The sequence below is a fragment of the Oryctolagus cuniculus genome, chromosome 5, assembly GCF_051225735.1.
Source record: "Oryctolagus cuniculus isolate XC-2025 breed Fujian yellow rabbit chromosome 5, ASM5122573v1, whole genome shotgun sequence".
NCBI classification, from domain to species: Eukaryota; Metazoa; Chordata; class Mammalia; order Lagomorpha; family Leporidae; genus Oryctolagus; species Oryctolagus cuniculus.
Window position 1 is genome coordinate 10,863,143 of NC_142871.1, and position 17,757 is coordinate 10,880,899.

The following is a 17,757-nucleotide window of genomic DNA, read 5'->3' on the forward strand; positions in this document are numbered from 1 at the left end:
CCGCACTGCTGGGGGACACAGCCCTGCCAGCTGCCCCACCCCCGTCCCCGGGAAGGAGGGCCGCAGGCATGCACACACAGCAAGTGTGCGGCGCCACTGCACACACCCACAGAGCGGGCGCAGCCTGCAGGACAGAGGCCTGTGGCCAGACACCCCCCCAAGCCCAGAGGCCGGCACGCAGGACGCAGCCCCTAGAAGACAAACAGCACTGGCAAACGTCAGGACATTTTATAACATCCGTTTTCGGAATCCAAATACTGCACACACGAAAAATAACTAATGGAACTGACTTTATTAATATTCATTCTCATTTTCCATAAATCTGTTGTTTTAAGTACCACACGACAGCCCTATCAAACACAAACATCAACCTCAAATTCACACAACTACACAGAGGCCAAAATGAAAGTGACGCGAGGGACAGATCAGCGCCTCTCCCCTAGCCCGGCTCCCCGCTCGCAGCCCCGGAGCCGAGCGAGCCGCCTCTGCGCCCGGGCCGGGCCGGGAGAGCCGCCTCTGCGCCGGCTTCCGGCGCCAGCGCACCCCGGCCCTCCCGGCTCCCGGCCAGGCCGGGCACGCGGACGCCAGGCCGGGCCATCTTTCTCCGAGCCGGTGAGGCGGGGACCCATGCTGGAGGAGGCAAGTGCGTCCCTACCACAGCAGAAATCGTCTTTTTACATAACCCTGCCCTGCATTACAGAGTCCACCGACAAGACACTGAACTGAAAACCCTCTCCCATTCGACTGCACCTGTCTTCGTTAAAAGGCGTCTACAGAAGGCTTTTCATGCCAGCATGAAGATGTGAATCTCTTCAATCTCGCAAAGGACCACAACGATCTTGCGCTTAAGTACATTAATTTTAAGTATCCAAGTGTGATCTAGATTATTTCCTACCCAATGCACACTTCTGAAAGAATAAAAGAGAAAAATGGAAGCAGCAGAAAGACCCTTGCCAAAAATTCAAAAATTTATTCTTAAATAGAGATAAACAAAGCCAAAGAAAAAAGAAGGGTTAAGGTTTCTCATTTTAGACCCAAGGTAAGAACATGTTGTTCCCTAGAACATACCTGATTCAGGGCTAACAAAAACATAAATTTAAGTTATAGCTGTCTTAAAGAGTGGCTACCATTAAAAAAAAAAAAAAAGTCAAAATGAAGGAGCAAAAAAACCAGGATTCCCACTGAAAGTAATTATAAGCCAAACATAATTTCATTCCTGATAACTTAGAAAAACAGAAAACTGCAGAGAATTTTGTTATCTTTCCTTTTGTTCGTTCTTAAATGATAAGCCTTCCCCATGAATTACAGTGACCAAGTCCACCTCTTCTAAATGTACATAGCAGCCCTCTGCCTTGGCAAATACATACATGACGCGACACACATGTCCTGACAGTACTCGGAATATCAGCTAGCTCCGATGCACGGGGCTGGGAGAAGGGAGTTAGCCTCTCCTGCAGGGCTGCTGCACACATGGGAAGGTGCTGGGGGCCAGTAGTCACTTCTCTCAGGATGGTAAGCAAGGCCTTTTGAAAATTACACTGCATTATATTCCATAAAACTAAAGTTAAAATAGCATTAATGGAACCCAAACGAAAAGTGGGCATCATAAAACCCTGTGTATGTGAGCAGACCTCAGTACGCCTTTCGAGCCTGCTCTATCTGAATACTTAAAAAAATCCAGTAACCATCAGAACCCTAAAATGGCTTATTTCACTTTTTTAAAAGGCCTTCCCCCTACAATATATGTCTATGTTTTGTTCCCAATTACAAAAACATTTGCTGCCCAATATAAACCATTTCCTAAAATCAAAAATGAAACTAAATCTATTAAAAGCCAAAAAAGTCATAATTTAATGTGATTTAATAGTATTTTATGACCTATAGTCAAGCAGTAATTTAATATTTCAGACAAATGACTGTTTCTTAGTTTAATTACCATAACAAACACTAAATACTACTAGCCTTCAAAAATGAAGAGGGGAAAAAAGAAAGTATGAACACAACATATTCCACATGTTACAGAGAAAGATACCTACAAGCAATCTGTGAATCTAGGTCATATGTCAGTCATTTTTCCCCCTCAAAATAAAAAAAGCTATTCTCCAGGGTCACACTGAGGACATAATGGATTCACTCTCATTCCAAGAAAACAAAATACTTAAAATGACTGGCACCATCAAGAAGTGATACTGTGAAATAATATGAACCTACCTCTGCCTCTCATTTCATTTGTTTCTAGTTTGCAAAATGTGATTTTTAAACTGCCCCTTTAAAAGCAGGCTGACAACACAAATCTCTTTAAAATGGACTACAAGGGTTTACAGGAGTCTTCTTTATAACGTTTGTACTTTATGTGAACAAGAAACAAAAACTGAAATCACAAGTTTCCTATCAAGAACAGGAAAACATTCTCATTAAAAGTAAAACTCCATTAACTAAGGATCTGACGGCAGAGAACACCAATGTTTAGGTTAATATTTGCATGACTGTTAAATCCAGACCTTCATTCACTCTGACAAGTCTCTCCTCTAACAGATAATACTAAAATACACCTTCCAAAAAATTAAATGAACTAAATAAAAACATACATAACAGCCACTGTTACTCCCTTCTAACAGGTTAAAATTTTTAAAACTTGCATAGCATGAAGATGTCTATGAAAGAAAAATTATTTGCAACAAACACACTCAGCACAACTCGTTTGTAATCCAGTGTTCCTAACTCATTGTGTAAGCAGTTCAGATAAACCTTACGTTACCTGCTCTAACAAAACAATCAAGAGGAAAAAAAGATTCTGTGGCATTTCTGTATCCTCCAAGGAAGAAGAAAATATAAAATGATTTTAGTACTTCAAAGAAACACCCATTGTTTCCCGTTTAATTAACCGTTCTCTGCAAAAATTATGATATCGTTTCATCTTTTTAAATATGCCAGTTTTAACTAAAATTCTTCACTCACAAACATTTTAAAACAGCCAGAACGCAAAACACTAGAAATACATAGCCTTAATCCCACTGAAAGCCTGTCACCATAAGATTTGCTGGACATCAGAATCTTGAAATTTTTAATGTTATATTAAACATGTGCTACCACAAATCAAATGTTTTATAACTGAATTAATAAAGGGCATATATATATACATATATATACATATCCTTAGCAAACCCTGTAATTGGTAAAATTTGTGGCTGAATTATTTTTCACTGGCCCTATCGTCCACCTACAATTGTAGTCCATGATATATGTCGTGTCCATATTGCAAGATTGTCATCAAAGAGCTCAGTTTTGTGAATGCCCAAGACTGGACCACGGTGTGATGTTTTTCTGTGCCGAATCCTCTTACTAATAACCGTGATGCGCGACAAGTTTAAGCTTTAAATAATACGCAGCCTTACATCTGCTTGTAATAGAGTGCAGTTATTATTTGTGGCAAGAATTTTTGTGACTGTACTGCTCAGCACTTCTATTTACATCAGCAGTGCTAAATGCCCAATGGTGAGAGGGGAGCCAATCAGATGGCAGATTAGATGTCAACTCAGAGGCAGCTGTCTGGAGACTATTACAGCCAGTTTACCTCCACAATTCAAATTCCAAACCTTGCAAAGGAGATCAAGTCAGTCTTTAGGCTCAGCCTACCAGCAAGAAACAGCCAGCGCGCCGGACACTCCGGAACAGCGCCGGAGGACTTCGGTGACGGCAGGAGAAAGAAAACCCCAATAAACACGATCCGAAATGCCCCCTTTGCACAGGCCTGCTCTCCTGCTGGATTTGCTGAGCAGCGTGTATGCCTAGCCCGCGAGCAAGAGAAGTTCAATGGGTCGGGAAACGTGTTCCTTGCACACAGCCTCGGCGCTGAAGGTGACTCCTTGCAGCCGGCCCGAAGCCCCATAATGGATTTCCCCGGCTATTCTCGGGAATGAATCGATAGATTTCAGATATTTTGCCTCCACGTCGTTGTAAATCGCGCCTTTCTATTTTTTTCTCCCCCCTCTCCCCGCCCCTGCTAGTAAACACTCAAACTCGATCCCCGCATCGAAGATCTCCGGGGGGCTCTATCCAACTAGGAAAAACCCCCTCGGTTGTCACCAGGCTAACCCGTGTTCCCCGCCTTGCCGCCCTGGAAGGACGAGGCTGAAGGTGGGAGAAAGTTCCTCATTCTTCTCCCAGCGAGGGCACACTGTGGGCGCTCCCCGGGCAGATCTGGTCAACACCCCCCCCCCCATCCCCAGACCTCAGCGGCCCGGAGAGCCGATTCCGTCACAAAAGCCCCCCGCACCCAGCCCCGGGCCCCCACAGCCTCCCGCGACCGCGGGCGCTGTCTCGGAATCCCGTCACCACCCCAGCGCCTCGGGAGAGCCGGCGGGGCGAGGCTGCGGGTCCACCGGGCACCGGAGCGCCCGGCCCGGCCCGCGGCCGCGGGCGAAGCCCTGCGCGGCCCGCACGGCGCGGCCCGGACTCGGCGGGCGGACGCTCGCGCGCCCGACCTCGGCGGGAGGCGGCCGCCCGCGAAGATGGCCCTGGGCGCCGCGCCCCCGCCGCCCCCCAACCAGAAAACTGGGGAAAAGTACGCGGCAAAGAAAGAAACTCGGGCTCGCGGCGCGGCGAGGCCGCCGGGCGGAAGCAGGCCCGGCCGGCGCGGGGGTTACCTGGGATCTGCCCATGGTCGGTCCGGGGGTGCCGGGACTCATCGCCGGGTGACTCCTTTGTTGCGCGGCCGCCCAGGCCGGGCTGGCAGCGGCATACTGGGCGCCCATGTCCTTGCCCAAGCCCATGCCCGCGGCCGCCTGCTGGCCGCCCGCCGCCGCCCCCGCCGCCGCCGCCGCCTGGGACTGGGGCTGCGACGGCGGCGGCGGCGGCGCGCTGGGGCTGCTGTAGTCGGGGTAGCTGCCGCCGTAGCTCCGCATCATGGGGCTGGGCGAGGTGAGCAGCTGGTTGAGGGTCGGGGTGGCCCCCGACGGGTGCTGGTTCTGCCCGGCGAAGCGCTGGAAGCCCCCCGCCGCCGCGCCGGCGGCCGCCTTGCTGAGGCTCGCGGCCCCGCCGCCCCCGGGGCCCATCATCATGCCGCCGCCCTGCTGCCGGGGGGAGCTCAGCACCCCGTACCCCGAGGACGAGCCCCCATAGCTGCCGCCGCCGCCGCCGCCGCCTCCTGCTGCTGCTGCTGCCGCCGCCGCGGCCGCCGCCGCCACAGCTCCCGCTCCTGCTCCTGCTCCTGCTCCTGCTCCTGCTCCTCCTCCTCCTCCTCCTCCTCCTCCGCTGCCTCCTCCTCCTCCTCCGCCTCCGCCGCCGCCGCCGCCGCCGCCCGCGCCGGGCCGGCTGTAGCCCGGATAATGGTTGTACTGGCTGTTGGGGTACCCTTCGTGGGAGTTCTGCAGGGGGTCCATGCTGCTGGGGGCCCCGGCGGCGGCTGAGGCGGAATGCATCATCCCCATCCCGGGGCTTTGTTGTCCGCCATGTTGATCAAAGCAAGGCCCAGCGCGGCCGCCGGGGCCGCCGCTAGCAGGGGCAGCGCTGCCATAGTAATTATTAAACTCCGAGACGGCCGCCTGGCCGCCGCCCCCGGGCACGGCGGCCGGAGACTGCTGCGCGCCCAGGGCGCCCAGGCCCGGGTGCTCGTAGCGGCCGCCCGCCGGCTCCCCCATCTTGGGCGGCGCGTCGTCCTCGTCGCCCGGCTTGCTCAGCAGCGGCTGGCCCGGGGGGTCGGCCTGGCTGCCCGCGGCACTGTCCTTGGCGCCTCCATGTTGCGGCTGCTCCATGTCGGGGCCCGGCTGAGGCGCGCCGCCGCCGCCGCCCGCGCCGCCCAGGCTGTTGTTGGAAATGGGATGTTGTTGCTGCTGCTGCTGCTGCTGCTGTTGCTGCTGCTGCTGGAACTGGTTTAGCTGCTGCTGTAGTGCGTGGTGGTGGTGGTGATGGTGGTGGTGGTGGTGGAGGTGGGCATGGTGGTCGTGGTGGTGGGCATGGTGGCGGTGGTGGTGGTGGGGCGGTGCGGCGGGGGCCTCGCCAACGGCTTTCAGTTTGTGGTTGGGGAGCAGCCCCGTCTCCATGGCCGAGCCCGGGCCCGACGAGGAGGAAGAGGAGGACGCCGCCGCCGCCGCCGCCGCCGCCGCCGCCGCCGCGGAGGAGGAGGAGGAGGAGGACAGCGCGGCGGCGCTTCCAGCCTCCTTGAGAGCCGCCTCCGAGCCGCCGCTCTTGGCGCTGCTAGTGCTGGCGGCGGCGGCCGGGGCCGCGGCGCTCGCGTTATGGGCCATGTTCAGCTCGTGACGGGGGTGCAGGGGGTGGTGGTGCACATTATTCAGGCCGCCGCCGCCGCCGCCCCCCAGCATGGGTCCCGGTGCCGCCGGTGCCGCCGCCGCCGCGCCGCGCGCCCCCGCCTCCAGGTCCCGGGCCCCGGGCGCCGGCCGCGGCCCGGGGGGCGCCCGCCGCTCGCCGCTGCCCGCCCGCGCCCGCGCCGCCGCCGCCGCTGCTGCCCGCGCGGCCATGATCGCCGCGGCGTGGCGAGGCCGGGCGGGCGGCGGGGGGAGACAATACCCCCACTTTTCAGGCCGCGGCCCCTCCTGCGCGCATCCACGCGGCCCGCCGGGAAGCCGCCGGCCCCCTCCCCCTCCGCAGGCCCCGCCGGAGCGCCGGGCCCGGGGCACGCCTTACGGTCTGGGCCTGCTCCCGCTGTGTGCTTTCACGGTGAAAGTTTTTAGTTCAGGTTTAAACGAAACTTTTCTCTTTTCCTCTCTAACCCGGATATGGGTAAATACACGACCGGCTGAGCCTATCGGGCCCAGCATGGCACGAGAAGGAGCCGAGCGAGCTGGAGCAACTATTATCCCACTTCTCTCTGATTGCTCCTGTGCACTCGCAAAACGCGGACTGGACTCGGCGCGGGCCGCAGCCGCCCGCCCGTGCCGGCGCAGCCTCGTGGGCCGGGGGCCGGGGGCCGGGGGCCGCGCGCAGGCCCGGGCCGAGGCCGGCTGGGCAGCCGCTCGGAGCGCGGCGGCGAGAGGCGGCCAGAGCTGCACTTTCCCCTCGTGCCTCCGTCTCCTTGCCAACCGGGCGTTCGCGTGTTTGTTTTCGCGTCTAAAAGGAACGCTCCAAAGGTGGAAAAACGAGTCTGTGGCGAGCAGACAAAAGAGGGAAGAAGGGCTGGGGCACGAAGTTGTCCGTGGGCCTCCGAGGTGACGAGGAGCCCACGGAGGAAAGAAAATATTTGGGCGATCTGCAAAAGCGCTGGCTCTCCCAGGAGTTATGTAATTTTCCAGAACGTTGGCCTCCCTGCCTTGACTCCTGGCCATCGGCGTGATTCCCACAACTTCTTCCAACTGCAGAATTCAGGAAGGGCTTTCGGGGAGGGTTAGCCGCGTTCGAAGAGCACAGAGCCCTGTACACAGCAGGTACTCAATGGATGCTCACCGATGCCGGCACCTGCCCCAGAGATAATGGCTACGTGGCTGTTTTTAAGGCACCCTGGATATCTGTGCAAGGAGTCTGTGGGGAGAGCTCGCACCCCTGTGTCCTCTCTGTCTCGGGCACACGCAGCCGAGGGTCACGCGGCACACAGCTTTCCCACGCAGATGCCACTATTTGTCCAAAGTCGAATCCCCCCACCTCCGGTGATGTAGTAGCACCTTCCAGCGTTATTTCAGAGGGTAACGGGCACAGAGAACCCTCTTGAGAAAGTTTCTTTCCAAGTAACATGAAACAAAACTCAATAGATGTTAAATGTAATAAATACAAGATCAATAACAATATAAAACAGTCCAATCTAATGTAAAAGCAGAAATAGTACACAGTTGTGTATTCCAACAGTTTTTATTATGAGTTTACCACCTAGTATCATTATGAGTATCTTTAGTAACAGTACTTCTTAAGAAGTACTCTCCAGCTCTCTAGGGGTCACACTCCCAGAAATGAGATACACGATTTTGGTAGAGTATCGTTTTCCAAAATCGTTTCATTCCTCAGCTTTCCATAGCAAGCATTTCGGCTTGCACTAGTTATGTATGCTTGACCAAGTGTAAGCATGTTACCTGACTAGAGACAGATAGCCAGACGGAGCTGGTGACTGGTGGGGGAGGGGAGCCAGGCGCACACCCAAGGGTCGTTATTTGGAGAAGAAACACCAAATTGCCATTCTGTCCAAACAACTGGAAAACGGGTAAGAGACAATAACAGAACTGTAAGAGGAAGTCATGCCAAATCATCAGTTTGTGCCAAGAGAACACTACATCTCTTTTAGTGGGCCTTTTGACATTTTTTTCCCTGGCTTTTCTCTATATATTCAAATACATACTAATTATACGTATTAACCACATATGTTGCATTTTAAAGTTTTCATATGCAAATATAAATGTTTTATGTATCTATATACATGTATTCTAAAATCAATCTTGTTTATGCTTCATTGATAATCAAACTATATGCAAATAATCATACAGTGCTTTTATTCAGATTGATAAGCTAGATCAAAGTCAGTTCCTACAAGCTCAGCCGTACGTCCTGGCTGCTTTTCACAACTAGTCCTAAAAGGGAATCGCCAAGTTCACTTCTGGGCTTTAGAAATATTTTTTCATATCAGAAAAAAAATCACAAAACTAAAAAGAGAATTCGACATATAATCCACAATCTCTGTATATTCCGTTTGCTTCAGCAAGTCTTCAGCTGGAAGACTGGGACCAGGAGCCTGTAAAACCCAGGCCCCAGCACAATGACAGGGGCCTGCTCTAAAAGGCGACACATGCCAGTTCTTCCTCTCCAGCAGCAGATGCCACACCCTGACGCAGACAGAAGGCAGTGCAGCCTGCAAGAGAAACACAGCACAAAGCCCGCAGGACTTGGTTTTGTGTTTTCTACCACGGAGAAGGCTGAGACCTCTTTCTGAAACACCTTCATTGGAATCCTATTTCTCCAACCATAGTTTCACTTAAGCACCCAAGACTTACTACACAAAGTGGAAATTGTCAGGGGTTGGTTATAAAGAGAGGAAATAGGTTCCCATTTCACAAAAGCAAGAATTCACCCACGGATTAGCATTTCTGCTGTGTCGCTTGCCTCAGTTACCCTGGATGGCAATTCTACTTTTTTCTTCCTTTTGGATGAAATAAGATCCCGGACATCACCGTGTGCCTTTTTCCTGATGAGTTCCTTACTTTTACACCCCTTGTCTGAATTTCCAACCACAGTGACAACTTTAGTAAGTTTCCCTAAGCACCAGGAGGAGGGGGAGCCTCAGCCCCTGCCCGTGGCCTGAAGCCGCCTCCCACCCACAGGGTGCTCCTAGGCCATGTTTAGCCAGAGGATTACCCATTATTTTGTTAAACATTCCTTTTTGGTTACAAAAGCGTCGGGGCTTTTTTTTAACTATATGGAAATATTAATATTCAAATTCTGCCCCTTTTGAATAAGTTGTAGGACACTGAATAAAAGGCTCTTCAGCTTGCCCACTTACAGAGGGTTGAGCCAGATGGTTGAGCCGCAGTCTGTTCTTTCCGCCTCTTCCTAGCCCATCATACTCTGTTTGCTTTCAGATCAGTCCCCTTTCACTGTTCTACTTATTTATTCCATGACTGAAACCATCACAACCCACTGCCCATCATATTTCTCAGTATTCTTTATGTAATTTGGAAGCAATTTAGAATAAAGCCCTGTCAAGGTTTTACAAATAAGAACTATTAAAGAATAAGGCTTTGGATACTTGCTTTCCTTTTAGATTTATGAGAAATGCGATGAATGGAGCTAATGGGATTTCCCTACTGATCTTGGTCAGGGACTTTAAAAAGCACTAAACAATTGTCCTTTTCACTTCTCCGATTTAGATGTTGGCAGTGAACAACTCCGAGTCAATGAAAGATATGGGGTATAGCATTTAATCTGAAACAACTATGCAAATTATCAGTAGCAGTGAGTTCACGAAGGCAAAAAAAAAAAATTTAGGCAGGATTTTTTTTTAAATCCAGGCAATAAACTAAATACACTTGGTAACTATGGCAAACAACAGCACCGTCACACTTCTAAGAAAATTACAGTGTTGACAAAAAGCCAGATACGGATAAACTACATTTAGCCCCTCAACAAATTCACCTGGAACCTACTTTGTGCTATCCTTAAAAATAAAAATATAAATATCACTTTGGTCCTATCTATATTGGGGAGATAAAAAATTAACCCACTGAAGCACACCACGGTCTAGCTGTGGACGTCGTGGAGAACTTGGCCAGCAAAGAAGCAGACCTGGGCTGCCCCATCCAAGAGCATTCCCTGCTGGCTGCCGTTAGCAGGCTCTTGCCCCTTACCCTAAATCTCCATGGCTGTGACTGTGACAAGAACCCATCACTGTCGAGGCCAGACTTCCTAGAACCCTAAGTCGAATTTCACTAAAGGCTATCTAACATATCCAGAAACATGAACAGTGAAATTAAGGAAGGAACACTTCATTACATTTGGAAACCTTGTGCTTTTTAGTTTATCCTGGGCTGTCCGTGTTTTGAATAATGTGTCATGAATAGTTTTTATTGCAATCTGTCACTTCTATACTTTTTAGACTTGTGTGTGTGGACACGTATGCAGTAGCCTTTCTTTTCCCGTTATTTCCAGTATTGTCCTCATTCACATTGCTGATACTGAAATTCCCTTAGGGGGCACCTTACCAGTGCTTCTCAGTATTCTCCTACCTCATGTCCATAATCGTCCACATGGCTCCGATCATTGATTACCTGCTGCTTGGGTAAAGGCACCTTACAGGTAACTCCAGTCTAGTTCCTCGAAAGTAAATACTTGAGCAGTACACGTGTTTGAGAGAATGTAGAATACAGAACACAGAGGGGAGTCATCTGGAGACCTAATGACCTCAGTTCCCTAGAAAGCTTCAGTGCCTTGTCTGAGAGCCTCCAGAGTCTCTCTCACACATGTGATCCTGTGCGTCACAGTCCTTGGAGAGCTCGGGAATAAGGCTACTTTTCACATACAATAAACAAACAACAGCTTCTACTGTGCAGTAATACAGTGCATCCTGGTTATTTTTATTTAATCTCAATTTTTTTTCTTTTATAAAAAGATGTATTTATTTGAAAGAGTTACAAAGAAAAAGAGAAATCTTCCATCCACTGGTTCACTCCCCAAATGACTGCAATAGCCAGGGCTGGGCCAGGCTGAAGCAGGAGCCAGGAACTTCATCTGGGTCTTCCACATGGGTGTAGGAGCCCAAGTGCTTGGACCATCTTCTGCTGCTTTCCCAGGTGCATTAACTGGGTTGGAAGTGGAGCAGCCGGGACACGAATTGACACCCATATGGAATGCCAGCATTGCAGGCTATGGGTTAACCTGTTACACCACCACCAACGCCAGCCCCCTCAAACCAGTCTTTAATTACTTTGTCCCTGGTGCATTTTGAGAGTCAGTGGGTACCATTAAACACAAATGATCCACAGTTGTCTGATTATTTTAGCAAAGGCCAAAAGACTTGGTTGTATGCTTTTCTCACACAAGATGACATATTTCCTTGCTGAGTTTGTGTATTAAAGTATTCCCCTAAAGAGGCCCAAGTGTCAAGTGTTTTCTTCTCTCCATCACTTAACAGAATGCACCACATGGCAGCACGTGTGACTCTGAGGCCCAACCTTCAGTGGGATCTCCCTGGCTTCTCCCCTCTCCCTTAGGGAACTCAAGCCGCACCTCTGTGTGCAAGTGACTGCTCAACGTCGGAGCGTTCCGAGGGTCTCCCCACCCCCCACCAAGAGCAAAGGCCACAAGGAGAACTTCTAGGGGAAAGGGACTTCTTGGCTCAACTGCAAATAATTGCCGAGCTACTCCCCTATGCCAGCCACCAGCCCTGTGCTACGCCCCATGGCTGGCCACAGCAGTGAGCATTAAAAAGAAGTGATAATATCTCACACTGAACGGACTTGCTAAACATTAATCAAATGGCCACTCCAATAAATGTATAATTACAGAGAGATAACAGCCCTGAAGGAAAGATACAGGAGGTTTCTTCCAGGAAAATAACAAAGGACCCAACAGACTGGGGAAACGGAGCTTGAGCTGCCTGCTGGAAACCGGGAAAGCAACCAGGAAAACAAGGGAGCTCGGCCCCAGACAGCAGGAGGCAGGGGGACTTGGGGTGAGGTGGCCAGGGCCCTGTGCTGGCCCAACAGGGCAGCTAGAGCAGGACTTGTGTCCCAAGGGCAGTGGGATGTTAACTGCTGGGAGTAGGCAGGGGGCTGACACCGTATCTGGGTTAGGGCAAGCACCCACTGACTGCTGGGAAGACAGCGCATTAGCAGAGGAGTGGTGGGAGTTAGAACAGGGCTCAGGCACCTGGGGCCATGAAAGCTCCCAGGGAGATATGATATTAAGAAATAATAAGGGGTCCGCGCTGTGGCGCAGCAGGTTAATGCCCTGGCCTGAGGCGCAGGCATCCCATGTAGGCGCCGGTTTGAGACCCGGCTGCTCCACTTCCCATCCAGCTCTCTGCTATGGCCTAGGATGGTGGTGGAAGATGGCTCAAGTCCTTGGGCCCCTGTACCCGCACGGGAGACCCAGAAGAAGCTCCTGGCTCCTGGCTTCGGATCAGCGCAGTTCCAGCGGTTGTGGCCAATTGGGGAGTGAACCATCAGATGGAAGACCTCTCTCTGTGCCTCTCCTCTCTTTCTGTGTAACTCTGACTTTCAAGTAAAAATAAATAAATCTTAAAAAACTAATAAAAGGAGACCATAAAAATTCATGGTTTTTTATTTTTAAATTTATTTAAAAACCAAAGAGACAAACAGGTCATCTCCTATCCATGTGTTCACTCCCTAGATCCCTACAATGGCCAGGGAACTGGCTCCTGGATTTGGTCTGCTCCAGCCCTGGCCATTGTAGGGATCTAGGGAGTGACCAGGGCTGAGCCAGGCCAGTCAGGAGCCTGGAACTCCATCCAGGTCTCCCACATGGGTGGCAAGTGTACTTGGGCCACCTTCCACTGCCTTCCCAGGTGCATTAGCAGGGAGCTGGATCAGAAGTGGAGCAGCTGGGACAGGAACCAGTGCCCAGAGGGATGCTGCATCGCAGGTCACACCATAGTGTAGTGTCCCTGTTTGGGTCATGATGTGGCTTCCCGTCACCTTTCTACAGGTGTAAAACTCAGGAGCAAACCAGCTCACGTCTCTGGAGAAAGCGAGGGAGAGGTGGGCCCAGGAATTGATGCACCCTGCAGGGCTTGGAGCACCGAGCACTTTCTTCCTGCTCACTTTCCTATGCAGGGATAGATAGTGCCCAAGCCTAGGAAAGGGAAAACTGCCGGCAGAAATGGTTGTATTTAAGCAATGAGCCAAGCCACTACGAAGCAATGGTAGGCCTGATAGCTGGTTACCTGACCCAATATCTGTTCTTCTCACCTTTAGTAATAGAAACCCTAATTTATAGCTGGGAATCTATTTTTTTTTAAATGGGGGGAATCTACATTTTCCCTGGAGGAATGTGCTTAAGTTGAGTTTCCGGGACTGTCTACCTCCAGGCTTCATTTATGGAAGAGAAAAATAAACTCCTATCTTGTTTAACCTACTGATGGTCTTTGCTTTGTTTTGTTTGGGAGAAGAGTTTGTCTTTTTTCTTTTTTCCTTTTTTTCTTTCTTCTACTTTTAGTAGGAAACCAAGTATCAACCTGATCCATGCAGTGCCTGATGGTTTCTCAGATGACCCTCAGGGCAACTGTTGAGAGCTAGGTATGTTTCTCAAGGCTTGCCCTACCCTTGAATGAAACACAGATAATGGTGGTGCCTGCTTCACTGGGCTCTGAAGATTGAATGAAATAATTCCTGCAGAACTCTTGGCACAGAATGACCAAGGAGTTTGATAATTGTTCTTTATTTTACTGAGGTCTTTACGTCTCTCTAGCTGGATTATCAATTCCTCAAGAACCAAGGGCCTGTCTTCAGTTTCTACTGCATCTGTCACCGCACTCAGAACAATCCTGGACCCAGTGTGGGCCCTGAACACTTAACTGTCAAGAGAACTTTAAGCCTGAACACAAACAGATATGTAAAATGATTGCATGAACTTTCAAGCTGTTTTGGTCAATACAGAGAACCCATGTGGCTTAAGCCACAGTGACTTTCTATGTAGCTGCTCATTTAAAATAAAGACAGGCTTCCTGACTTCTGGGTTATGTTTTAAGAATTATTTATTTGAAAGGCAAAGCAACACACACACATGCGTGCGTGCACGCACGGGGTGGGGAGGGGAGAGAGAGAGAGAGAGAGAGAGAGAAAGAAAGAAAGAAAGAGAGAGAGAGAGAGATCTTCTACGCAGCAGTTCACTTCCCCCAAGTGGCTGCAACACCTTAGGCTGGGGCACGCCAAAGCCAGGAGCCAGGGACTTCATCATGCAACCCCCATAGGTTGCATGGGCCCAAGTGCTTGGCCTACCTTCTGCTGCCTTCTCAAGCACATTGGCAGGAAGCTGGATCAGAAGTGGAGCAGCCAGGACTTGAACAAATGCTCCAGTAACAGATGCTGGTATAACAAGTGGCAGTTTTGCCCACTGCACCACAAAGCTGGCCCCCCCCCCAAAACTTTTTTCATTCACTTAAAAGTTAGAGGAAATTTCTTGTAAAAGGTCAGGTCTACCTGTTATGGTCATAAAAGTTATAAGCTATGTTCAGAGGGCTCCTACTGCCAAAAAAGGACTTCCGTCTTCCTCTCTTGGAAGACTCCTCACTCTTACCAGCTGGAGGAGCATCATGTGGCCGTGAGACACGCAATGGGAAGCAGCACTGCCGAGTTGTTATGTTGAATATGTTAGCGCTCAGGCTCGGCAAAGAAGTCCTGGACTGTGCTAGTGTAGCGTGGCATTTGTTTATAAACAACATAATTATTAGTGCTGATTCTACGAGATTGGTTTCCCATTGACCCCAACAGAAACGATGCAAAATATTCACCCTTCTCTAAAGCATAGTAAAACTCCTGTGGTTTTTGAAACCAGACCAAGAACACATGTAGAAAAGCCCATGGATTATTTTAAGTGAACTTATTTTTTTAATCTCATTAACTTTTCACCATATGCTGTTTATTTTTTATATCCAGCATAGGCTGAAAAGTGAAAATAGACCAGGACACTGTGTTTCATTCTGGACACATCATTACAAAGATGACACAACACACAAGCTCCAGGGAGTTCAGTAAAACACAAAGATGATTTTTTTAAAAAGAGACTTTTAAGGATAAGTTAAGGAAAAGGATTTTTGAAGCTCTGTATGTTTCTTAGCTGAGCAACAGGGGGAGAGGAGAGTGTTACTACCGCGGACTTGGTGATCTGGGATTTATATGCTTGCTCCTCGTGTGTGTGCTGTGTGCCTTTGAACCATTCACTTGACCTTGTAGACCAAGATTATGTGAAAAACTAAACTCTGCCTACTTCAGAAGTTTGGGGGAAAGTGGGGACACACTGAGAATGAAATGAGAGAGAATTAAGCATTTAATTAAATAGGTGAGCAGGCTGTGTGTGTGTGTGTGTGTGTGTGTGTATGTTTTAATTCCCAAGAACAGCCGTCACATGAATTCAGAAAAACTAGGGTATCCTCCACTGAGCCCCACACATTTCTCCTGTTACATCGTTAAGATTTCCCTATGGAAGATGTCTCAATGTGTTCTTTCTCTACAAATGTGCTTCTAACAAGTAATACCTTAAACGCTTATCAGTCATTTACACCTTGTGAATGTACTTTGGCTCCATTCCCAAAAGTCCGCTTTGATGCATGAGAAGAGGAGAATGGGTAGGTGCACCAGGGAGGAGAGAAGGCCATGGTGCCGAGCACAGATTCCAGGGCTGCACAACAGCCCCTCAGACACAACCCTACAGCTTCATGGGCTGAAGGGATGCAAAGCAGAGCATCCCTAAGGGGTGAAGCATCTTCTATTTCCCTCCAAATGGCGGCTCAGTCTTGTGGATCCTTGTCCATTCCTGGATGCCAGGGGTCAGCCCTTGGCAGGTACAGGCAGGTGTGGAGAGCAGGGCTCTATACCAGGCAGGCCCGGGTTAATGCCATGATTCTGCAGCTACACAGGATGGCAGGTCAGGTAGAATATTTTTACTTTGGAGGTACCAGTGAAGCCCTGTGAATCCTCTACCCTACAAAAGAGCAGTGATATTAAGACAGGAGAGAAGAGAAGGGAACGCGTGTTTCTGGCTCTGGGTTTCTGTGCAGGTGGCACAGGTCCCTTTGGCTGCAATGAGGGACTGGTGGGCGCATGGGGAGGAGAGTTTACCCTACCTACAGGCTACAAGAAGGCAGCAAAGAAGGAAGGAACTGGAAGGGAAGAGGAGGAGAAAAGGATGAAGAGGGAGGGAAGGGCAGAGTGGGATAACAGAGACCCAGCCAGGCCTGTTACTGGAAACAGCACTTGGTCTAGAAAACAACAACGTTGCCAATTACAATTTACCCTTTGATACATTTATCATCAAGTAGGCTGAGCCCTCTTCTGAATGTGAGATAATTCATGGAAGTCATAGAAATTTTAGGTTCAAGGTTAAAACTGTAGATGAGTAAGACTATCTTAGCCCGTTCACTTAACCTTTCTTGCTGCCCTTTCACGGATACATTCCTTGGACAATTGGTCTGTCTGCCTCCATTTTATTTCATGATCCCTGCCACATTCTGATTTCTAACCTCATCTGGACACTGAAAATTGGCCATCTATGACTGCTAATGACCTTCTCTCTTCTAGGAAAATTCGTTTGTCTTCTCTGCTTCAATCTATTGGAAATATATATTGATACCCAAACTGTGGTGTTCCATGTTTTTTTTTTCCAAATGCTCACAAGGTCAGGGGGGCTGGACAGGGGCCAGAGCCAAGGGCTAGGAACAACCCTGGTCTCCCATGTGGGTGGCAGAAAGCCAGTTAAATGAGTCATCACACTACCTCCCAGGGTCTGTGTTAGACAGAAACTAGAGTCAGGAGCTGGAACTGGGAGTCGAACCCAGCCACCGTGATGTCCTAACTGCTAGGCCAAATGCCTGCCCCACATTAACTGCTTGTGTCCACCATACGGATGTAAAGCTTCCGTAAGGAAAACGAACTGTTGCTAAGTCTTTCTCACTGTACTTCCAAAGAGTTCAAGGTTATTAACATTATTACATGTAGATATTAGATATGTCTCTACAGAGAAATAAATGTGTTAGTACGATTGATCTAAAATTCAGCTAATCATAGCTGAATTCAGTTGTGTTTTCCAAATACTTTGGTTTAACATCTGATTTTTTCATTCAAGTATGACATGCTATTATGTGACATGCAATCTTGATATCATATTATTCAGTCAGGATATGAGTTAGTTTTTTTTTAGTTTTCAGTTTAAAAATATTTTGGGGAAATATATATGTGACCTCCATATGAAAATCCCACAGTGGGTCCGGCGCTGTGGCATAGTGGCTAAGCCTCTGCCTGCAGTGCTGGCATCCCATGCGGGCACTGGTTCTAGTCTCGGCTGCTCCTCTTCTATTCCAGCCCTCTGTTTATGGCCTGGGAAAGCAGTGGAAGATGACCCAAGCACTTGGGACCCTGCACTTGCATGGGAGACCCAGAAGAAGCTCCTGACTCCTGGCTTCGGACTGGCCCAGCTCCAGCCATTGCAGCACGAACCAGCAAATGGAAGACCTCTCCCTCTGTTTCTCCCTCTCTCTGTCAGTAACTCTCTCTCAAATAAATAAATAGAAAGAAAATTCCACAGTGAAGGTGGCTTGAAGTCCTGTGGCTAGAGCTTTATTTAGTGATGGCTTTTATAAAAGTTAATTTGCCT

At 49.6% G+C, this 17,757-nt stretch overlaps 1 protein-coding gene across 19 annotated transcripts in view; it reads right to left on the reverse strand.

The window, feature by feature from the left end:
• ARID1B (AT-rich interaction domain 1B) overlaps positions 1-7,337 on the reverse strand; it is a 444,025-nt gene extending 436,688 nt beyond the window's left edge. For 4 of the 19 annotated variants that reach the window (XM_051855222.3, XM_051855226.3, XM_051855224.3 and 1 more), the window contains exon 1: positions 4,647-7,336. In XM_051855222.3, coding sequence (XP_051711182.3) covers positions 4,647-6,476 — 1,830 coding nt within the window. In that variant the 5' untranslated portion in view covers positions 6,477-7,336. Of the gene's footprint in view, positions 1-4,646 lie in introns of all 19 variants that reach the window. The other 15 variants (XM_051855227.3, XM_051855223.3, XM_089333594.1 and 12 more) reach the window with 12 other exon arrangements.
• Positions 7,338-17,757: the final 10,420 nt, after the last annotated feature.